Source organism: Lagenorhynchus albirostris, chromosome 3, assembly GCF_949774975.1.
Source record: "Lagenorhynchus albirostris chromosome 3, mLagAlb1.1, whole genome shotgun sequence".
NCBI classification, from domain to species: domain Eukaryota; kingdom Metazoa; phylum Chordata; class Mammalia; order Artiodactyla; family Delphinidae; genus Lagenorhynchus; species Lagenorhynchus albirostris.
In genome coordinates this window covers 139,235,194-139,259,623 of record NC_083097.1, presented here as the reverse complement: position 1 = coordinate 139,259,623, position 24,430 = coordinate 139,235,194, and the positions used below count along the sequence as shown (strand labels likewise).

Below are 24,430 nucleotides of genomic sequence, written 5' to 3'. Positions count from 1 at the left end.
GTAGGCATATGAGCTTATAAGAGATCTTTTAAAGAACTAATAAAAACTGTAAGTAAGAAGCATTATTCACTTACAGACTAAGTTGGACACTGAGACAAGATAGTTGATCAAATTCATTCTGTAATGAGTATAGGGTTTAAAAAATATATACCACAGCTAAAAGCAATCAACTAGTACTAAAGGGTTTATAATAAAAATGTTCTCTTTCCTGCCCCCTAGAGGAATCGTTGTCAACTTCTAAGTTTTTCTCTTAAGCTTGAAATTTCCAGGCTGGAAAGAACCTTAGAAATGATCTCATAAAACTCCTTTATTTTATACCTAATAAAACAGAAAATAAAAGAAATTAAGATTGTCTTGATCAGAATCACACAACTAGTTAACAGATCTAGGAATAAAATCCTTATCTCCTGACCTCTGGACTGAGTTCGTTGAGTTAGAATAAATGATTATCTCATCTTTCTTTCTTAAACTGACATCATCCACTCAAGTTTCTTAAAGTACCTGTTCCCTGAGGCTGGTTGCAATATAGAACAATCCCCCTAAGTACACTTTGGTAGTGTTCCCCAAAATGCAAGCATAGAGAAAACTTTGGTGTTTTTTTAATCAGTAACAAAAGAAAACAGAAAAGGGATTAATAACAAAAGTACCTAATAATAGATACACACTTATGAAATAAGTGGCAATTCTGTAGCTTTATGTCTAGTCCATGGTTCCTTGCTAGAAAATGTTTTACTGCTGAAATCCCAAGGATTCAAATATTTATTCACAAATTGAACTCAAGAATCAACCCAGATATTTTTGTTTTATTTTGTTTTTATACCTTTTGTATTTATTAGCGCTCTCTTTTTTTTTTAACAACTTAAACTTTTAATTTTTATTTTATTTTATTTATTTTGGTTGTGCCAGGTCTTAGTTGCGGCAGGTGGTCTCCTTTGTTGTAGGTTGTTAGTTGTGTCATGCAGATCCTTAGTTGTGGCACGTGAATTCTTAGTTGCAGCACGCATGTGGGATCTAATCCCCTGACCAGGGATCGAACCCCTGTCCCCTGCATTGGAAGGTGGGTTCTTAACCACTGCGCCAACGGGGAAGTCCCTCAACCCATTTAAATAAATGTAGTGGAGAAGGACCTATAATGTGATGGAAATAGTATGGAATAAGAGTTTAAAAAAAAAAAAAAAGCATGAGAACTTAGGCTTTCTACTTTTTTTTTTTTTTAAACCCACTAGCTTTGTCTACCTGAAATTGTCCTCCTCCTCTTTCTGGCTTTGGAGACTGAGGTTATTTATTTACTTATTTTTTTATAAATTTATTTTATTTTTGGCTGCATTGGGTCTTCGTTACTGCGCGTGGGCTCTCTCTGGTTGCAGCAAGCGGGGGCTGCTCTTTGCTGTGGTGTACAGGCTTCTCACTGTGGTGGCTTCTCTTGTTGCAGAGCACAGGCTCTATGTGCCCAGGCTTCAGTAGTTGTGGCACGTGGGCTCAGTAGTTGTAGTGCACGGGCTTAGTTGCTCCATGGCATGTGGGATCTTCCCAGAACAGGGCTCGAACCCGTGTCCCCTGCACTGGCAGGCGGATTCCTAACCACTGCGCCACCAGGGAAGCCCCAGGCTTTCTACTTTTAATGACAAATTTTTTATTTTTGAATGTTTCCCAGTTCTGGTTGTTTTTTTCCCATTGTGCTTTTTGATTGTTACTTCTGAAGTGTTTGTGCTCCCTCAAAAGAGGTAATTAAAAGTATAACTTACACTATGATGCATATATGGACAAAAAATGGAAATGTTTCTTATTAAAGGGTGGGAATCTTATTATTTTGGATATTTTTCTAAATCTGTTATCATTCTAATGCTAATGTCCAATAATTTTTAGAAAATATAAGAGCAGTATAGGAATACAAAATTTTGGTTATTAAAACTCTCTTTAGTTAAACCTTGCGCCTTAAATAAAGAAAGGGCATGGCTTCTGACTTTGGCTGTCATACTTGTTTATATGCACATCCTGTGCATGTACTTTACCTGTCTGTGTTTATCCCTTATTTGTAAAATAATTCCAACCTCACCACTCACACGATTGGTGTGAGAATCCTGAGAGAATGTACTAGAAAACACTTGTCAACATTTGAAGTCATATATAAAAATGAAGTCCTATTAATACAAACCCTTTCAGTCTTTCTTCCATGAGTTTTAGTTCTTCACCTCTAGATTCTGATTCTTCTTCCAATTGCTTGACCAGGCTTTCAACTTGTTCCTCCTTTTGCTGTAATTTATCTAGCTCATCCAGTGCTTGCTTTAATTCTCCCTCAAAGAGATTCCTCTCTTTAACCATTTCCTCTTGAAAAGAACATAGCTTCTGTTGAAGACTAGAAGATAATTCCTGCATCCAAATAGAAAACCATCAAAATAATTTGAAAGCTTTTGAAAATTTAATAAATAATTAAATTAAATTGAATGATTTGTGAGGTTTTACTGAGGGCAAAAAAGAAGTACAGATGATGAAGTATGGACACTAAATTCAAGAGCCTCCAGGAAACTTGAAAAATAGAGAGATATCATATTTATTTTATCATGGATTATATCCTACACTTTGTTAACATTATGGTAAATGCTATTTCAGTCTTTTTTCCTACGCAACACACACACAGACACGTGTGCGCGCGCACGCGCGCGCACACACACACACACTTAGAAAACCAAAATCATATTCTACAACTGACTTTTATCATTTTTCTCATGATTTATATAAAAAGAGTACTATGATTTCAATGTTATATAAAATATTTTAATGTTATATAACATGAGTAAATATGAATAAATAAATACAAATAAATCACTTGTGAAAAAATTTTAACATTACAAATAAAATGAAAATTGCCTACTTGTATTCTAACCTTAGTTTTCCCATTCCAGAGATAACCACTAGTTTGGTATTCTATGCCTTATGGTCTTTTTCTATATATTTATATACTTAAAGTGTAAATGATATATACTGTGTATGTAAAGGTCATTTAAAATATCATAAAAATAGTAGTTGAGATCTTTTCAAGTCAATATATACAGATCTACTTAATTCCTTTGTTGTTGCAGATTGACCAATGATACAAAATTTCATGTGCATGTGAATGCCTGCTTGCCCAACTCTCACCAATGTGTCATATTAGTAAATGTTTTAATATGTGCCAATCTTGTAAGTGACAAAAACAAATTATTTCTATTTCTTGGATTACTACTAAGGTAGTGCATCTTCTCGTGTTTACAGACTACCTGAATTTCTTTTTTTTTTTTTAATTTAAAAATTTTTTTGGCTGCACGATGCAGCTTGTGTGATCCTAGTTCCCAGACCAGGGATCGAACCTGGGCCCCCTGCAGTGGAAGCATGGAGTCCTAATCACTGGACCGCCAGGGAAGTCCCGAAGCTATCTGAATTTCTACTTCTAAGAATTATTTATTTCCATCCTATGCCTATTTTTTTTTTTTAGTGAATTGTCCTTTTTTCCTCATTGATATGTAAAGTGTTCTTTATGTAATCTGCATTTTAAATAACTGTCAGTTTCCTTTCTTGTCTAATTAGACACTCTTTTACCATAGAACTGTAAATGCCGATGTAGTAATCTAACACAAGAATGTGCTGAAAAATTTTTTTAAACAATTTCCTTATTTTGCTTCAACTGCTCCTTGAATTTTTTCACATTATGAATAACGCTGTGGTGAACAGCAGTTAAATACGTGGCATAGAAACGATTATTTCCTCAGGATAAGATTCTAGAAGTAGAATTGCTGGATCAAAGGACATATACAATTTAAAGGTTTTCTGATATACAGGGAAATGTATTACCTAAAAGAAGCACTAGCGTTTTAAAATATTGTAGTAAACTACCTTTTCTTGTTGCAGAAGTGAATCAATTTGCAACACTTTTTGTTGTAGCTCTTCATGTTCTTGTTGTTTAAGAACAGACCTCTCTTTTAAGTTTCGTATCTCAGAGTTTAGCTTTTCATCCTGTTCTCTGTCCCTATTGATGAGGTCTTCTAGAAAAGGGAAAACATTAACAATGCTGTAATTAGATACTAATATTAACTTTGAGAAACCCAGATTCCCATAATATTCCACTATACTGCTTTGTAGCATGTTACAGAGATCAAGTATTTCCAAAGGGGGGAAAAACAACTCTGGTTGGTATGATTACTATATATAAAATAGTATGTATATTATATAATAAAACCCCCAAACCTAGTTCTATGTATCTACCAATTTTAAATGGCCACACAATGGGGAAGTCAAGAACTGCACAACCATATATATTTCAATCAAGACAAGAAATATATTGAAATAAGCAGACAACAAATATCATAAAAGACAAAAATTCCCAAACATAGAACAAAATTTTTGTTGTTTATATAATTATTTTAGAAAGTTGTTATAACATAGCAGTACTTTTAAAAAATATCATCGGTAGTACTTATCTAAAGAAAGTAGTACTATAAACAGTGGAATACCTTTTTCTTTTTCAAGCAGCTGGCATTTAGCATTCATGTCTTCCACTTGTTTAGACAATATAGCAACATTTTCCTCCAGAGACTGCTTAAGGCTTAAAACTTCATGATTCTTCTCTTTCAGATTTTCTTCTAACTGGGCAATATCTAGCTTGTATTTTTCCACTTGATCTGATGCACAACTGCATTAAAACAAATTATGTTGAAGAGCACATCTATTTAAGCATAGGGAACATTAAATGAAAAGAGATGAAAATGATGTATTCATCACAGTTCAACAAAATAAAGTCCAATTTAAAACTACTCTTCATATTACCTTATTTCTTCGATGTATTCTAAAAGTTTTTCTGTTTCAGATTTTTCATCAATCTTTTCTTTCTCTATTGAAATACTAAAAAAAATTGCACATATTAATATACACAATAATCACACATAATGCTTACTCTGTACCAGATACTGTTATCTCAGGTAGGCTGACTCCGGAGTCCAAACTCCTAACCATTCACTTATGTGACCCCTCAAGTTGACAATTTAATATATGCAAATAGGAGGCTCAAGTTTTTTACTTTTAAGTAAGAAAGCTTTCCAAATATATTCTGACAAAAGGGTTATGATGATGAGAGTCATCCTCTGCAACACTCCAAGTGTAACAGAAATCATCTTTTCTGTAGCTTTCCTAGCTTCCCCACCCCCCACACATACAAAATAACATTTTGTGTGCCACAAAGCCTTTGTTCCAGGCTGCCTTATATTCAATTACTTATGTGTTTACCTCCTCCAAACACCACAATTTGAGAAACGGGCGAGCGACAGACACCTTACACAAGGATATATACGAATGGTCAATAAGCACATAAAAAGATGCTCGACATTAATAACAACAAATTAAAATCACAAATGAGGGACTTCCCTGGTGGTGCAGTGGTTAAGAATCCACCTGCCAATGCAGGGGACATGGGTTCGAGCCCTGGTCCGGGAAGATCCCACATGCCACGGAGCAACTAAGCCCATGCGCCACAACTACTGAGCTCACGCGCCACAACTACTGAAGCCCGTGCGCCTAGAGCCTGTGCTCTGCAACAGAGAAGCCACCGCAATGAGAAGCCCGTGCACTGCTATGAAGAGTAGCCCCCGCTCACCGCAACTAGAGGAAAGCCTACACACAGAAACGAAGACCCAATGCAGCTAAGAATAAATAAAATAAATAAATTAAAATAAATAAATAAAATCACAAATGAGATACTACTTCACATCCACTAGAAAGGCCGAAATCAAATAGATGACAACATCAAATGTTGATGAAGATATGGAACAGATGAAACTATCACACATTGTTAGGTGGGAGTGTAAAACAGCAAAACCACTTTGAGTGTTTTAAAAAACGTTATATGTATACAACCCTATGACACAGAAATTCCACTCCTAGATATTTACTCAGAGAAATAAAAGCCTGTGTCTACAAAAAGGCATATATAGTTGACTTATTGATAATAGTCAAAAACTGGAAACCCAAGTATTGATCAATAGGAGAATAATAAACAAATGGAGGTATATTCATATAATGGAATACTACTCAGAAGTGAAAGGAGCAAATTATAATACACCCAACAGTACGGCTGAATCTCAAAAAATTATCTTAAACAAAAGAAGCCACATATACACACATATGCATGCATGTGGTAATAAATGTCTCCAAAAAGGGCAAACTAATTTATGATGATAGAAGTCAGAAAGTGGTTGCAGGGGTACGGGGGCAGCCATGGGGGAGGAACAGGGGAGCAGGAAGGAGCACGAAGGAACTTTCCGAGGGGATGGCCACACTGTCTACCTTATTTGGGTGGTGGTTATACAGGTGTATACAATTGTCAAAAGTCACTAAACTGAATACTTATGATCTGTGCATTTTACTGTATACGAATTACAGCTGAGTAATAAAAAGAAGGCTAGGATTGTGCATTCATCACAGCTCCCTATACCAATACTTCTCAGTTTTGGTCTCACTACAACCTCCGTAAGATTATGTTGTTAGAAAGACAATGAGTCTTTCCTCATTACTGATACAGAAGACGTACAAAAGTAATACATTCATACATCTTTCAGCATAAAACGTTTGGGAATGATTAGGGCTCAACTGTCACTTAGGAAGAGAAAGAGGGCAAGTAGAGGCAGGCAATGAGGTAAGTATGAAGGGAAGGTTAAAGTCTCAGTAAACAATAACTAGCCGAGAAAGGTAAATCAAAAATTGGTTACACACACACACACACACAAATTGGTTATACAAAGGAATCTCTTTCCTTTTAGTCACTCACATCTTCCCCTCAAGTTGTGCTATTTTCTCCTGAGACTCTTCGAGATTCTTCTGGGTAACCTGCAGCTTCACCTCCATGCCTTCTTGTTTAGCCATCATGCTCTACACAACAGAAATATCTGTTTTAGGAAATGAGAACTTGTTCAGATCCCCCGCTCCAGACACAGCAAACTTACCAAAGGTATCACTCACCCTCATCTTTATTTCTCTTTTGTTTCGAAGTTTCATCAACTCAAGGCTTAGAATTCTCAAATTCTTCTGGTTACTATCATCAGAAAACTAAGTACAACGAACATAAAAAATCGAGAAATATTTTCTATTAAGTCCTGTAAAAAAAATCACTTAAATATTGATTATCTATTATTGGGACTGTTATTTGCCTACAACATACTCTGGTAGAGAAAAGAGCCAGGATTACTGGTTTTACACTACTACTGTTCTTGTCTCTCCTTTTCCTTCATGTGACTTTCTGGTCTACTTCTGAAATCAGCTTCAGTGGTCGTTTATCTGTATATGCTAGAAATTCCACTGTGTGGCTCTAAGACAAGCTTCTTGGAGAGAATTTCGTAAAGTGTGTTTGCTTAACAAAATGCATCTGCATTGTTTGGTCTACTTTGAAATATGCAGACTATAGGGTTCATCGCAGGCCTAATAAATCAGAATCTCCCTGAGTGGGGCCTAGGAATCTGCTCCCTTCCCCGTGCTTAATTCTTATGCATTCTTACTCCCTTTGTAATCAAAGAGCCCAGCACATGACAGGCCCTGAATAAATGACTCTTATTAAGCTGAAGAGTGATTTACAGCTTCCTTCTACTTCTGTAAAAAAGCAAGACGACCATGTTAAGTCCTTTAAGATCATTATTATATTAATATTGATAAATACAATTTATCTATTGAACACATTTAGTCCACACAATTATTCATTTCCCACTATATTTCCAAAAGGATTTGAGATGGAAGCTTGCTATTATGCTATTATTTCTTTCAGAGAAAGATCTTTAAAGATACTTCTAGATGTAAATTCTGCAACATTTATTAGTGGCCTTAGTTATTGGGGGTGACTTTGAAGAAGGTGAGAAAGTGTCAGACATTAAAACAAAAAGTAAACTTTTTTGTTTATAACCTCTTATGTGCCAGGCACCAAAATAAAAAAGATGCAATAATAATTCCTACTGGAAGCAGCTTAATATTTAAAGTACATTTAGTGAAGGAAAATGACTAAACTAGGCCTAAAATTCCCAAACAGCTATATGAGAAAAAAAACATGTTTATTATTTATTCAATTGTAAATATTATCATGAGGTTCAAATACCTTAGATTTTAGTAGCTCATTAGTCCTGGTTAATTCAATAAGCTGTTTTTCCAGTGAAGCATTACTTGCAGAGAGAGATGTTTTTTCCCTGACGGCAGCATTTAGTTTTGCTTCCATCTTCTCCAACTCAGCTTCCAGATCCTGGATCCGCTTGTCTTGAGCACCACGTTCCTGCACAAGAACACGAATCTGGACAGAAACAAGGTGATGAATGAATAATTCACTGATTACTGCCAACATAATCACTAAATGCTACTGATAATCAAAATATTAAAGTTCTAGACAAACTTCTGATTGTGACATGATGCTCTTAGATATTCTTAGCTGTTTACGCAATCATATTTATTTTATGACACATCTTGAAAAACTGTAAGCATTTTAAGAACAGAGGATTTGAACTGTCATAACCTTCTAGGTGTAATTAAACTGTTTATTCACTTTTAAGGTATTTCTACCTATAAAAAGTCTTCTTTACTCTAGTTCTAATTATAGGAAGTCAAATTATAGCTTGAAATGCTAAATATCTTTTTCATTTCTGGGAAAGCAGAAGTGGGCTTCTGAGTAGGATATGGTAGGCATCAGCAAGCCATCATTCCTGCTGCAATTACTAGGTAAAAACCAAAACCTAAATCAAAAACACATACTTGTCAACAAAAAATGTGGAAGCCAGAAGACAATGAAATGTTTAAAAATGTATGCAGAAAATCTGCCAATCAAAAATTCTATTCCCAATGAAAATATCCTTTAAAAATATGAAGGTGACATGCAGATGTTTTCAGAGGGGAAAAAAAAAAGGCTGAGAGTATTTGTCAACAGTAGAACTGCATAAAGAATTCTAAAGGAAGTTCTTCAGGCTGAAGGAAAATGATCCCAGGTGTTTGTAAGATACGCACTTTAAGGACATAGATTGACAATAAAGAGATCGGAAAAGATTTACCATGTAAACATTAAACAAAAGAAAGCTGATATGGCTATGTTAATATCATACAAAGTAGACTTTAAGGCAAAAAATATTACTAGGAATAAAGACTTTTACGGGTAAAAGATTATTTCAAGAGGAAGACATAATCTTAAATTCGTTGTGCACAACAAAGTAATATCATAACTTCAAGATATACAAAGCAAAGACTGACAGAATTAAAAAGATAAATAGACTAATCCCCAGAGCTACAAATTTAAAAATACCTTTCTCAGTAACAGACAAAAATATCAGTAGAGATAAAGATCTGAAGAAAACTGTTAAACCACTTGAACTAATTGTCATATATAGACCGCTATAACCAACAAGTGCATGTACATTCTTTTCTAGTTCACATAAAACATTTACCCAAATAGACTATTAGCTGGGTATAAAAGTATCAAGAAAGCACAGCTGCATTAAATCACATGAAGAGTATTTTCTACCCTCATTGGCTTTGTATTCATACTAATCTCAGTATTCTAAGCCAATTGCTTTAACTAAAAATATATCAAGCACCACTTATATATACAGCTGTGAACTAGATGCTAGGGACTGAACGAGCTTCAAGATTCCCTACTATAAGATTCTTTATGCCTACATTATTGGTTTAAAACCAATGTTGATAGCACATCATAAAACAGAAAAAAGGATGCTGAGATTATCTACATCACACTTTTTTCAGTTAAAGAAACTTAAGCTCCAAAAAAGGACTGTAAACTCAAAAGACCAAGCAGATAATATAAATAAGAGAGCCAGGCGAGGACTGACTGAGCAAATGTGGGGTCTAAAGAAGGCAACGGATGCGGAAACTGTGCTATCAGATCTTCTAATTTTGCAAGAGAAGTCAGAAATCTGAATTTGTTTTGCATGATATTTTACTTTTAAATATTGATAATTAATTCAAATTAATCAAACAAACAACAAATACTGTGGGGCTTAAATAAAATAGAGCTGTATTTGTCAAAAATTTCTATTCTAAAAGATTAAGTAACTGATACAAATTACCAGTTCTAATCCTGGCACTGCCACTCACTCACCAGCTATCTCATAGACACTCGGAGACACTCAGTTATTATATATCTAAGTATTAACTCCTACATCATAGGCATGTATCCTCAATAAAATGATAGCCAGTATTACTAAAATAAATACAAAAAGGATCAGAGCAACAAGGGCAGAGATTTGCAAAGTTATTTTGACATATTCTGGATCTTAAGCCAACATTTAACTGTAATCAATAGTAAGTTTTAATACGTCAAAAGAATATGTCTAGGGGACTTCCCTGGCGGTCCAGTGGTTAACACTCCACGCTTCCAATGCAGGGGGCACAGGTTTGATCCCTGGTTGGGGAATTAAGATCCCACATGCTGTGTGGTGTGGCCAAAAAATATAAATAAATAAATAAGTAGAAAATTCTTATTAAAAAAAAGAATATGTCTACTAGAAAGAGTTGCTCAGTAATGGAAACACAGAAAAAAGACTGCCAGAAAAGCAAAGCTGGCAGTGATCAGCCTTGCCCTGCTTAGGGAAGTAGGCAGGTTTTTTAGGTCAGCTTTGCTCAGTAGAGATTTCTGCTACAATGGAAATGCACTGTGCAGTATGGTAGCCACTTACCACTAGTGCCTACTGAGCAGGTGAAATGTGACTAGTGGAACTGAAGAACTGAATTCTTAATTTTATTTAAATAGAGACGTGGTAAATGGCTACTATATTGGATAGTACAGGCAGTAGGTCATTTTATCCTTGAGGAAGGCATATACCTATAGTGCAGAGATGCAGTAAGTTAGCACAACTCCATCACAATTCAAATAACCTGCTAGGATTTCATGCTCACCAAGTTTTCTAGCTAGTTACTGTCTTAACACATAGATTACTATATAGGAAGAGTGTATGCTATGAGTAAAGGTTAATATTTGATCCACATATAGTTGTAATAAACTAACATATTGATTTTAGTTATCCGTTTTACATGAAGTAGATTATCTTGAATCCATCCCTTACTAAGCTAACAAATTGCATACCACATTGACAACCACACTCTAAAATATGGTATCCAAGCCAAGGATTGGTTCCCCTGTAGGTACTGGCCTGGATGGTACATATGCCTCACTATATGGCTCCTCAAATAGCAACAGAATCCTTGTCTCTTAACTATGTGTAACTCTTTTTCCATTATACTGCACTTACTTTTCAGTAAGTTGAAAGTACTGCTTACCTCTTTTACCAACATCTTCAAATCTTTTTCATTCTTTTGAGATTCTTTCTATTTGAAAATCAAAGAACAGAGACAATCAAATTTAAGTGCCACAAATACCATAGCCAAATTTGATTTTTAGGTATCAGAAAAGATTAAGGGTTCCAAACATTTCACTGACTCTATAAAATATTTTGTAGGTGACTTACCTAGCAAATGAAGGAAAAGGTTCTTCAAATCTTAAAATATTTCAGGCTTGAACATTTTTTACCCCAATAGATGAGGCTTTTGCTAACAAGTCCACTGAAAAGAACAGGTCCTCTTTTCTAATGTTAAACAGCAATACATTTTAAATACTTAAGTATGCTATCTCAGAAAAAAAAAAAGACTCTTAAAAAGAGAAATCAGGGCTTCCCTGGTGGCACAGTGGTTGAGAGTCCGCCTGCTGATGCAGGGGACACAGGTTCGTGCCCCGGTCCGGGAAGATCCCACATGCCGTGGAGCGGCTGGGCCTGTGAGCCATGGCCGCTGAGCCTGCGTGTCCGGAGCCTGTGCCCCGCAACAGGAGAGGCCACAACAGTGAGAGGCCCACATACCGCAAAAAAAAAAAGAAAGAAAGCAACTTAAACTTAGATCCCAAATATGAAAAAAAACTACAAGTGCAAAAACATAAAGAAAAACTGAAATAATACAAACTGATTCTAATCTACTCATTGCCTTTATTCTCAATAAGATGTATTTTTACGTATCTTTTTATATCCAATAGCCTTTCTGAGATAACGGCCCAAAACAGAATATCTATCTTTTCCATCTAAAGATGGAAGAAAAGTCATAAACACCATGAACAAAATGTGTTTCATATATTTCTAAGTTGGGGAAGGGCCACCAGTCTCATGTTTATTAATTTCACACCTGATAGCATTTTCTATCAAGGAAGGCCTATTATGTAGGAGTTTTACACAAACTTGTTTGTAATTTAGTTTTAAATTTCAGAACTGTTTCTCTAAGAAATTCAAGTCAAGGAATTTACATCAATTTCCAAGAAAAGGGTATCTGTATCAGTGCTGCCCATAAAAATATAATGCAAGCTATGTACATATTTTCAAATTTTCTAGTAGCCATATTTAAAAGGTAAAATATTTAATAATACATTTTACTTTAACCAAGATATCAAAAATATTATTTCAACATGTCATTAGTATAAAATTATTAACAAGATATTTTATATTTTTGGTACTAGGTCTTCAAAATTTGCTGTATATTTTACACTTACAGCACGTCTCAACTCAGATGCTAAATTTTCATTAGAAATAGCTATCTATATTTAGATTTCACAAAATATACAGATGAAAAGGTAGATTCACATACCCAAGTTATTCCAAAAACATTTAAGTTTTATAACAACAGAATCAAGTATCAGTTTTTAACTACCCATTAATTAAAATTAAATAATACTAAAAATTCAATTCTTCACTTTCAAGTGCTCAGTAGCCACACGTGGCTGATCACTTCCATATTGGACAACAGCTCTTTTTTTTATAGAACAAGAGACTTAGGTAATCGCCAAATTAATGAACAAGAATAAGCTTAACTTATAGCTTTGATTTCCCAACTCTGAATCTTTTCACATTAAAATACCAAATTGTGCAACTCCTTAAGGAAGAACAACTTGCTTTATGAACTAATGGAAACCGTAATAGTAGGCTATTGCACAAGCTATAACATGAAGTTATTAAGAATTTAATCTCCTACCACTCCTTGGCAGTTTCTGAGTACTAGACCTCTTTTAGGCATTAGAATGTTTTTTCCTTTTTGTTTGCCAATATTTACTCTTCCGCCAAAACAAATAAACAAACAAAACCAGAACAACTCAAATTATGGTAACTAACAAATCAAAGCATTGCATAATTTTTAAAGGTTTTCTAAGTATTATAAAATTTACCCAGCTATAGAAATGACTGAGAAGTGGAGACCATTTTGTAACTTTGAACTAAGGGCACATTTAAACACAATATATTTAGTAATGACACAGGCAGGTATGTAAAGCTTGCTGGAGTTCCAATGATAATGTTTTACTAATTTACAGATTTACCAATAACCTTAATTTATACACTTAACCCATTCTAGTCAAATACAGTACCTTTCAGAAATATTTTCATATTACAGTTTATAAACCAGCTAGAATATAAGAGCTCCTTACCTTTAATCCCGAAGTCTTAACTTTTCTTGCTGAAGCAGGCAAGGTAGTATCTTTGTCAACATTAAGATTTTGTTGAGATTCTGCTATAAAACAAATTGTACAGATCATGGTTTGTGCTTACATATTTGAACCACAGACAAAACACAATTCCCAAATTTCTTATAGCAATATAAAGTTATTCTTTTCTTGATTGTACATTTTCAAATAATTAGTTGCACAATATTTTTTACACATCTCTTTCCTAATTTTCCTAATATTCTTTCTAATATTCTCCAACAGAGAGTTAAAGTAACCGAAAAGGAAAACTACATATCTATGGCATCTTGCTTAATTTTCCTGGTTATACAACAGTGTAATGATGAAAGTGTTATTCTGAAGTTGACACTTTTGTAAATCTATCAATTAAGAAAAATTAAATATAGGTGTAGCTTCACATTTTTAGAAATACTACAGCATCTTTAAATTTAAATACTGTTTTCTTAACTTCAAAATTTACAAGATCATATAACCATTATTTTATTTTGGGATCAATTACCTTTTTGTGTTTTAAACCTTTGTGACTTCCGAAAGGATACTGGTCCTTTTAATACTTCTGAAGTTTTAACATCATAAGCACCTGGAGATGGTGCACATCCTAGAGGAAACATAAAGTATTAAAATCTCATCTAATGTGACTTATGATCTTAAGTTAAAAGCATGTCTTACAAATATTATATGATATTTATATGTGGAATCTAAAAATTAATACAAATGAATCTATATGCAAAGCAGACACAGACTCACAGACATGGGAAACAAACTTATGGATACCAAAGGGGAGCAAGGGGGGAGGGACAAATAAAATGTATGGGATTAACACATACAAACTACTACACATAAAACAGATAAGCAACAAGGATCTCCTGTGTAGCACAGGGAATTATATTCAATGTCTTATAATAACCTATAATAGAAAATAATCTGAAAAAAATATAATTGAATCACTTTGCTGTACACCTGAAACTAACACAATATTTTAAATCAATTATACTTCAGTTAAAAAAAAGTCATAGTAAAGTAATATAAATGTAAAAATACTATTAATAAATTGCTTCTTTTTCTAATTAAAAAAAATGATATAAATGAACTTATTTACAAAACAGAAACAGACTCACAGATTTCGAAAACAAAGTTATGGTTACCAAAAGGGAAATATGGGGAGGAGGGATAAATTAGGAGCTTGGGATTAACATATACACACATACATATCTATATAAAATAGATAACCAACAAGACCTACTGTATAGCACATGGAACTCTGCTCAATATTCTGTAATAACCTATATGGGAAAAGAATCTAAAAAAGAATGAATATATGTGTATTATAACTGAATCACTATGCTGTACACCTGAAACTAACACAACACTGTAAATCAACTATACTCCAATAAAATTTTTTTTAAAAGTTTCCTTTATTTTCAAATGTAAAAATAGCACCCATTTGATATTAGGCTTCTCTGTGAAGAATAATAAATATCATTATCTTCCCAAATGACCTTTACTTCAATTGGGTCAAAGGAACACAGACAACCGAGCAAAACAACAGACAGTTTTGGGATGAAAATTGTGTCAGAACAAGCAATACAGCTTTGTTATTAAGGACTGAATATAAGAAATAAAATATTTGGAATCAACTCTACTCAGAGAGATTCACTGAGGAAACCATCAGCAGATTTTAGAAATGAAGCTACTAAAAATGTCTAGCCCTCAAGATTTAGCTTGGAATAAAAATTTAGTGACGATCTATCTCTGTCTAGTATCAATACACCAGAAAATTTATAAAGCCATGTTATGCAAAGTACAAACTACTATGCTAGACTATATTTCTATGTTTCAGCAATTTATACTGTATAACCTCATGTAACTGGAGTCCCAAATCGAAGGCATTTCAGAGGGCTTATGCAAAGCTGACTTGAGATCCGGCTCTTGCTTACTTTAGATCTCAGCCTGGAGGTCGCCTCTTCCAGTTTTCTCCAAATCCTCAAATCAAGCTAGAACCCTCCATTCCACAGCAGCCTACGCATATTGTTACTATCATAGAACTTCTTGCAGTTTTGTAATGGGTTATAATAATGTACTTATCCATCTCCCACCTTAGACAAAACTGCTTGAAGTTAGGGACAGTCTCAATCATGTCCCTTTCCTCAGTATTTAGCTCAGGGTTGAGTTTGGCAGTGTGGCAAAGAAAACAGAAAGTTACTTGGGATGTGGGATTGGGAATAGAGTTTTGTATAGTAATCAGCTAGATCGATGTTCAAATCCAGCTTTGCCTGCCAATCAATAGATAATACCATATGCCAGGTACTTTGCAGTCATAGGGAGAAGATGATAAATAAGAACATTATACTCTCTCCTTTTCCAGTCTAGCTTTAAGACCCCTGGAAAGTTATTTCTATTTGAGACTGATTCTTCATTCACAAAACAGTAGCTACCTCATACTTTTGTTGTTAGGATTTCTGGAGTAATACGAGAAATCACTACAGTCACACACACACACACACACACACACACACACACACAGCATCAAATAGATGGTAACTTATTACTCTTGAAACTGTGAGCCTGAAATTTTGTGTAATTGGCAAAAGCAGTTTAATCTATTATAAAGCAAGCAAACAAACAAATCTCCTTAAAAGACACATTGCTGACAGAACTTAGAGTAGGTTCTTTGAATGTCTGGAAAATTATATGGTTCTTGAGTCTTCTAATTAAAAAATATGCTTGTGCTGATCCATTTGCCCCCTTGGCCTTCCTTTGTGAGCAGAGGTCTTTTCCATTTGCATTTTAGCTAATAGAAATTAAGGTGTAATGAGTGACTGTTAAAAGTGTACATTATAAAGGATAAATCATGAGCTTTGATATTAAGCTGTCACTTACAGGCTGCTCAGTACAGTTACAAAACCCCTTAGTGTCCTTAGCTGTAAAATGAGGACAATATCAGTACCTGCCTCACCTGGCTGTTGGCAAGAATAAACCAGATCTAGTAGGGAAGACCTTAGCATAGTCCCTGCATCCAGTTAGTAGCCACTAAATGATGAATGCCTTACCAACCACACGGAAGGCTTCATGGTTATTGTGCTTTTGCACCGCAGTGGTTAGGAGCACAGGATGGGTTCGTGGAGGCCTGGTTTCAAGCCCCAGTTCTGACAGTTTGGATTGTGTAACATTTAGCAAATAGTCTCCATCTCTTTATCAATAAAATAATGAACAATAGGGATTTGGGGGAATTAAAATAGAATAATCTATGTAAAGACTTAGTGTGGTGCCTGGGGTACTGTCAAAATTAGCTCCCATTACTTCATCTATAGTGTTTTCACTAAGTGCTACTGCCATAATTTTACACCCATAAACTGCCTTTACCAATCTTCCTTCTTTTACGCCTGAATGGGATATCCAAAAGAAATCCACAAGTTCAAACCAAAAGCAATAGTAAATAAATAAATAAATAAATAAATAAATATATTTTTAACGGTGAGGCCTTCGGACTTGACCAACAAATAGCTATCAATGCTTCCTAATTCCTATTCCCTTCCCTCTGCTTTAGTTTCTCCACAGCACTGTTTATTGGCTGCATTCTCCAATTGAATGTAAGCTTCATGGAGCAGGGATTTTGCTTCGCTCGCTGTTGTAACCTTATCATTCTGAATAGTGCTTGGCATGTAGTAAAAGCTTAGCATGTGTTTCAGGAAAATGAATCAATTAAGTGAGCCCCATCCCAGCCCTAAAAATCGCCTTCTATTTGCCTCTGATAAAGGGAATCAAGAGGGGCAAGGGGCGTGAGAGCATCTTCTGTCCCCCAGATCCTTTCCCCGTACGCACCAGAAGGGTCATTGAATCGTTTCAGGGGCGCCTTAGAAAAGGACATGCTGACGACCCGCCGCACAAAACCGAAGGTTTCTAGGGTGCTCCTCGGCAACTTCCTGCGGCTTGTTAGGCCCTATTCGCTTCAAATTCAAATCTCCCCGCTTATTCCCCTCCCACCCAACTTTAACCAATCGGAAAGCCAAAGCCTTGGACACACCAATCCAGGACGGGAACATCCATAGAGCATGCGTACTCGGTTCTAGCAGCGTCCAATTAGGTGATCTGTTTAGGCTACCATCCAATAGGAGACTATTACTGTCTCCTCTCGCCCCGCGCCCTCCCCACGGGCCCAACCCCTGCTGGCGTTACTCAATTTTAACTAAGCACCAGCAGCATTTGCGCAAGCGCAGTTCACATCAAAGAATTTTCAGTCGCTTTTGACGTCATGTTGGCGGCAGTGTAATGAATTCTGACTTTACTGGTTCCAGCTGTCTCCCGTCGTTCCTTGGAGGTAAACTTTTCCGGATTTCAGTTCGTTAAACCTGGGTTCTGCCAGCGTCCTAAATGGCCTCTGAAAGGGAAAAACGAACACGAGCGGAGACTTCAGGTTACATTCCTGCGCATGTGCAGTGACCCGAGCGGAGAAGCCGGGGCGTGGCTCGAACGCGGATATTCCGTGCGTGCGCTCAGATCGCTCGGTGCCACCGCGGCCGAGAGGCGACTGGAGTATGTCAGCCCCGTTTGAGGAGCGCAGTGGGGTGGTTCCGTGCGCAACACCGTGGGGCCAGTGGTACCAGACCTTGGAGGAGGTGTTCATTGAAGTTCAGGTGCCGCCAGGCACTCGCGCCCAGGATATTCAGTGCGGCCTGCAGAGCCGGCATGTGGCGCTGGCCGTGGGGGGCCGCGAGATACTCAAGGTAGCGGCAGGTTGGGGCTTGTGCTCAGTTTCTTCCCGGCCCCCTCAAATCTCTGAGTGCTAGAGTTCATAGTTTCCTTGGAAAGACTGGTCTGCGGAGACCCCACCCTCAGGGCCAGTCCTGAGTTGAGGTGGGAATTTGAGTACGCCACTTTTCCTGGCTTTGTTTCTAAGCCAAATGAAGCTGTTTCTTTTGTTCCTCTGCGGGTCTTCAGCTGAGAACTGCTTAACTAGATCGTTGAAGGAACAAATACTTATGGTACCTATACTTTCCTCTAGGCACTGATCTCGGTGCTAGTAGGACAGCGGTGAACGAGCCAGGTAATGTTCCCGCACTCAAGAGAGGTTATGCTCTTGTAGGGAGTCATAATTAAACTAATAAATATTTAGGCAGTTATAGGAAAATAAAGATGAAAATAAAGGATAAAGATGTCAGGACGAGGATTCGAAGGTGATGTCAGGTGATTTATTTTCTCATCTGAAATTAGAAAAATTCTCATTTGTGGAGTGGTTAAGCAGTGTCAAGAGGTTGTGAAGAAAATAATATCCCTTTTATTCTCATCAGTACCCTTTGGATCTGGTACCGATTATTTCCTTGTTAAAATTTATAGTTAAATTCAGTTAAGTTGAAGTTAGATTTCTTTCTCAGATTAGATGCCCAAGATATTTGATGGCAGTGTTGTGTAATGGTCAAGGGATAGTACTTCGTAAGATGCCTGGCTTTGTCATTTTTCCAGTTTTGTAACCTTGGGCAAGAGATTATTCATTGTTTAAGCCTTCATCCACAAAGTGGGGTAATTATAGTACCTTTCTCAGGATTGTTTTCAGCATAGCATGATGAGTGAAGAGCTTGGAGTAAGTAGTGACTGGTATGTAATAAGCTCACACTACGTGTTAGTTATTATTATTTTATAGGAAAGTGTTCTGAGTGCCTCAGAGAAAAGGAAAATTCATGTGAAAGACATTGATTTATGTCAGCTTGGATCTTGATGACCTTTCTGAATAGTTGTGCAATTTTGTGGGGTTTACTGAACGGTGATTTAATATTACACTTCAAATTTACTTTAGTAAATTTAGTTAATTTGCAGTAGCTTAGGGAATTTAGCAATAACTCTTAACTCTAGGATTTTAGACAAGTAGGATTTTTTTCCACTGGTATTGACATGAAAAGAATGTGTTTTCTTTTTTTAATGTGACATTTTAATTTCATTTCCTACAACAAATCAAAATGGATTTTAGCAGATGCATTCTCTTTTAAACTTATATTTTGGTTAGTTCTTTCTTAAAACGAGTTTCTGAAAAATCAGTGACAACTCATCTGACCTCAGATGTACAGTATGTGCTTTAAATTTTTTTTAATGCTACATTGCCCTACAAAGAGATTGAACCACTTTTATTTTTTTATTTTTCTTAACATCTTTATTCCAGTATAATTGCTTTACAATGGTGTGTTAGTTTCTGCTTTATAACAAAGTGAATCAGCTACACATATACATATATGCCCATATCTCCTCCCTCTTGCGGCCCCGTCCCACCCTCCTTATCCCACCCCTCTAGGTGGTCACAAAGCACTGAGCTGATCTCCCTGTACTGTGCGGCTGCTTCCCACTAGCTGTCTATTTTACATTTGGTAGTTTATATATTTCCATGCCACTCTCTCACTTCGTCCCAGCTTACCCTTCCCCCTCCCCGTGTCCTCAGGTCCATTCTCTACGTCTGTACCTTTATTCCTGTCCTGCCCCTAGGTTCCTTGGAACCATTTTTTTTTTTTTAAGATTCCATATATATGTGTTAGCATACGGTATTTGTTTTTCTTTTTCTGCCTTACTTCACTCTGTATGACAGACTCTAGGTCCGTCCACTTCACTACAAGTAACTCAATTTTGTTTATTTTTATGGCTGAGTAATATTCCATTGTATATATGTGCCACATCTTCTTTATCCATTCGTCAATGGACACTTAGGTTGCTTCCATATCCTGGCTATTGTATATAGAGCTGCAGTGAACACTGTGGTACATGACTCTTTTTGAATTACCGTTTTCTCAGGGTATATGCCCAGTAGTGGGACTGCTGGGTTGTATGGTAGTTCTGTTTTTAGTTTCTTAAAAGTTTGTTTTAAAAGACATCATTTCTTCTTAATATCCACAGGAGAGCTCTTCTTGTAGTTTATTATAGTTGCTAAAGTTAAAGCATTTCACATATTAACTTCACATTTGGCCAATCAGTGATCAGTAGTATTTTTTCATCCTCTAAAAATTAAGGAGCCCTGATCTTTCTGTAGAGAGCCCTGTGTTCTTTGTCGTAGTATATATTCCGTAGTGTAAACTAGGTTCTGCTTCACTCGCTAGGAGGGAACTTAGGGTTGAGCACCTATCAGTGTGTTGAAATGGTATAAAATTTGATCTCCCTACTCTAAACAAATTAAGTAATTATATGTGGATTAGATGGGAAGTAAGGTAAGTCTTAAATCATGAAAACTTTATGAAAATTAATGGAATTTCTTTATTTTTAGTACTCATATGTTTATTTTTCAGGGCAAACTCTTTGATTCTACAATAGCTGATGAGGGAACGTGGACTCTGGGTAAGGGTAATCTATTATATTTCTTAGAATCTTTTTAAAAATTAATTTTGTCTTGGAAATTAGTATGTTTCTCCCTGCTGTAGATTTGCAGCTTTGGAAGATATAGTAAAAGAAATGTATTGAAAACAATTGTATGTCAAGATTCCCTAATGATTTTTGAAAATACAAATTAATGATTAACTCTGATTTCTTTGTGATTTTTGTTTGTTTGTTTAGAGGATCGAAAAATGGTCCGTATTGTTCTTACAAAGACAAAGAGAGATGCGGCAAATTGTTGGACTTCTCTTCTAGAATCTGGATATGCAGCTGATCCTTGGGTGCAAGACCAAATGCAAAGAAAACTTACATTAGAGAGATTCCAGAAAGAAGTAAGTCAGATGAATGTATGAATATGTATAGTTAAACATCTTAAATTCATAGAATAATTATTATTTGAAATTAAAACTCAAATGTGGTTTTAAAAAATTACTAAAATTCTTCAAAGAAATTTTTTAAGTTAAATGGTTAGAAAAATGACTGGCCTTTCTATATATGGATTTGCATGCCTCAACTAAGAAGTCCTCATGCCACAACTAAGAGCCTGCATGCTGCAACTAAACATGCTGCAACAAAGATGCCGAGTGCTGCAACTAAGACCCAGTGCAGCCAAAAAAAAAAAAAGTCTTCAGTCTCTTTCCCTACTAATACATACAGATAAAATTCATTACTTTTAACTGCTTTAGAGTGTTCCCTAGTTTGAGTGTATCGTTATTATTTAGCTGTTCCCTCTTTGATGAGATTTAGATTTCTCTGTGTCTATTTCAAACAGTTTGTACTTTCATCTCTGAAAATATTCAAATTTTCCTTTAAGATAGATATATGGGAGAATTATTACTGGATCAATCCACTGTTAAAGTTTTGATGGATAATTTCATCTATATGATAGTGTTTCCCAAACGTATGTCTCTGGCCTGGACTTTTCTCCTGAATGTTGGACTTGCATATCCAGCTGCCTATTTAACATCTTCACTTTTCTGTCTAATAGACATGTCAAACTCAACATATCCAATGTGAACTCCCTAATATCCCTCCTGCATTTGTCCTACCTATGGCCTTCTCATCTCACTTGATGGAAACTGGTTCAGATCAAAAAAATCTGGGGAATCATCCTCCATTCCTCTCTCTCTCACACCCTCTCCAATTGTCAGGAAACCTTACTGGCATGGCCTTCTAGATATATTCAGGATTTGACCACTCATCACCACCAAGTCTACTACCACTCTCACCTGGACCACCTCTAACGTCTTGCCTGACCTTTTAATTGTTCTCTTTACCTCTACCCTTGCCAAGCTACCGTCTTCTGAAAATAGCAGTTAGAGCAGTCCTTTTAAAATGCATGTCAGATTATATGACTTCTCAGAACTCTTTCACTCAAGTAGAAGACAAAGTCTTTTATAAGGCCCTAATTGGTCTGGTCCTCCATGGTGTCTCTGACCTCCTCTCCTACTACTGCCCCCCTCATTCATTCTGCTCTAGCCATACTGGCCTTTTTGCTGTTCATTAAACATGCCTGGCCTTTTGACTGCAATGGTCTTCTCCCAAAGCTTAGCTAATTTCTTTACTGTTTTCAAGTCATTTCTCAATGAAGCATACTTGATCATTCTATTTAAATACTCATTTTCCTTACTTGCCCTACTTTTCTTCTTTCTTTTTTTATCCTATACTATAGCACTTACAAACTTTTAACACACTAGATCATGGGGTTGGCAGACTATGGCCACTGGTCAAATCCAGCCCACTGCCTGTTTTTGAAGCAAAGTTTTACTGGAACACAGCTATGCTTATTTGTTTGTGTATTGTCTTTCATATAGCCACAGCAGAATTAAGTAGTTATGACAGAGACTATATGACCTTCAAAGCCTAAAGTATCTACTACCTGGCTCTTTACAGAAAAGCTTGCTGACCCCTGCTCTAGGTAATTTAGGGTTTATTATTTGTCTCCTCCTGTTAGAGTGTAATCTCCACCAGAACATGGATCTTTGTCTATTTTGTTCATTCTTAAATTCCACATGCCTCTCATGGTGTCTTCTAAACAGGAAATCAATAGATGTTTGTTGAATAAATGAAATGCCTCTAAAAATACTGAAGGCTGAGGTAGTACTTACTCCATGAGATTGTTGTGAGGACTGAGTATTTTAAAATATATATAGCTCTTAGAACCCTGCCTGGCATGTAATAAGCTCTCAAAAAATGCTAGTTATTAAAAATCTGTTGATACACTGATGGTAAAGTATATGTTTGCCCATACACTTGTCAACATTGTAATATGCATATTGATCTTCTAAATATTTGTAGATATGAAAGTTGCGAAAGTACCTCATAGTTTTATGTTCCACTTTGGTGATTACAGTGAGGTTTGGTATCTTTTCACATGTTTATTGTCCATTTAGATTTCCTTTTTTGTCAATTGCTGGTTTATATCTTTTTACCATTTTCCTTTTGGGTTACTTATATTTTTCCTTACAAGTTTTATAATTTTTTTTTCCATATTTTTCAGAATCCTGGTTTTGACTTCAGTGGAGCAGAAATCTCAGGAAACTACAGTAAAGGTGGACCAGATTTCTCAAATCTTGAGAAATAACTGCCATCTTCTTGCTGCATTTTGTGGATCCTAGCAGATTTGCCAGCTTAATAAAATGAACAGATGATGTGGTGGAAGAAAAATGGGAATGTCTGCAGTTAACAAATTGCAAAATATATTTAAATATGGTTCTAAAAATTGCATTCAAATATGAGTTACATAGGAAACATCTTAAATACTGTAGGAACTATTCTGCTGATATACGGTAACTTTTTTTTTGGACTTGTTTTTGCTCAGCATGAAGTTTTATATGCTGCATTTTACTAATTTCATATTTAACCTGTATTTTTAATACAAAAATCTTTAGGGTATAGATCATGTGAAATGACAGGGTACCATCAGGGAAAATTAAGTTTTTCTTTCAATAAGTGTGATGCAGGAATAATGTTCAATAAACTTTTCTAAATAGGAATTGTGTACCCCTTTGTCTAAGTGTACCAGTTCATACAAGGAAAATGTATTACTGGAAAAAAATTTTCAGAAAGGAGAAAACAATCCACAGATATATTCTAAGTTAATTTTAAGAGCTACTGAAAATTTCTGAATTCCTTGAGAGATGCCTTTAAGTCAAGAAATTGAAAAATAGTTTAAAACCTATCAATAAGAATAGATTAGTGCAAAAGATAATTGGTGAAGTGAATATGGTTATTGGGTGAATCCTTTGTTAGTGACAAATACAAATTATAGTCAATGGTTATAAGTCAGTGACATCATTTTGATCTCCAGTGATCCAGACATATAGGTAAGAATTGTCTTGAAGTTTTACTTCATCCTTTTTATGTCCTTTCTAATTTTAAATATTTTAAAGAGTCTTAAATGTACTGAAAAGTTACAAGTAAAGAACACAGAATTGTTTTCTCCCTGACTCTTCAGGTTTGTGTGTAAGTTGATAACTTGATTCCCCATCACCTCTGAGTACCTAAGTGTGTATTTCCTTCGAAGGACATGCTGCTACATAGCTACAATACAATCATTAAAATCAGGAAAGTAGCATGGACACATTATGA

The 24,430-nt window shown here is 35.7% G+C and overlaps 2 protein-coding genes across 3 annotated transcripts in view; one reads left to right on the top strand and one right to left on the bottom strand.

The window, feature by feature from the left end:
- HMMR (hyaluronan mediated motility receptor) overlaps positions 1 to 17,403 on the bottom strand; it is a 28,960-nt gene extending 11,557 nt beyond the window's left edge. Inside the window, exons 1-11 of one of the 2 annotated variants that reach the window (XM_060146532.1) lie at positions 17,318 to 17,403; positions 13,995 to 14,093; positions 13,460 to 13,539; positions 11,281 to 11,328; positions 8,105 to 8,293; positions 6,985 to 7,071; positions 6,794 to 6,894; positions 4,801 to 4,875; positions 4,488 to 4,666; positions 3,871 to 4,019; positions 2,156 to 2,370 (exon numbers count right to left, since the gene is read on the bottom strand). In XM_060146532.1, the coding sequence (XP_060002515.1) occupies positions 2,156 to 2,370; positions 3,871 to 4,019; positions 4,488 to 4,666; positions 4,801 to 4,875; positions 6,794 to 6,894; positions 6,985 to 7,071; positions 8,105 to 8,293; positions 11,281 to 11,328; positions 13,460 to 13,539; positions 13,995 to 14,093; positions 17,318 to 17,363 (1,268 nt within the window). In that variant the 5' untranslated portion in view covers positions 17,364 to 17,403. The remainder of the gene's footprint in view (positions 1 to 2,155; positions 2,371 to 3,870; positions 4,020 to 4,487; positions 4,667 to 4,800; positions 4,876 to 6,793; positions 6,895 to 6,984; positions 7,072 to 8,104; positions 8,294 to 11,280; positions 11,329 to 13,459; positions 13,540 to 13,994; positions 14,094 to 17,317) is intronic. The other variant, XM_060146533.1, reaches the window with a different exon arrangement.
- A 549-nt stretch (positions 17,404 to 17,952) lies between these two features.
- NUDCD2 (NudC domain containing 2) lies at positions 17,953 to 24,430 on the top strand. The gene is made up of 4 exons (XM_060146531.1): positions 17,953 to 18,219; positions 20,755 to 20,803; positions 21,020 to 21,171; positions 23,340 to 24,430. Exons 1-4 carry the CDS (start codon positions 18,031 to 18,033, stop codon positions 23,421 to 23,423), a joined length of 474 nt encoding a protein of 157 aa, XP_060002514.1. The 5' UTR covers positions 17,953 to 18,030; the 3' UTR covers positions 23,424 to 24,430.

Excerpts from the sequence above, each read along its gene's own strand:
- NUDCD2 (XM_060146531.1), top strand. The coding sequence starts at position 18,031 with ATGTCAGCCCCGTTTGAGGAGCGCAGTGGGGTGGTTCCGTGCGCAACA. Across the intron at positions 18,220-20,754 it reads GGGGCCGCGAGATACTCAAG|GGCAAACTCTTTGATTCTAC; the intron begins GTAGCGGCAGGT and ends TTTATTTTTCAG. Across the intron at positions 21,172-23,339 it reads TAGAGAGATTCCAGAAAGAA|AATCCTGGTTTTGACTTCAG; the intron begins GTAAGTCAGATG and ends CATATTTTTCAG.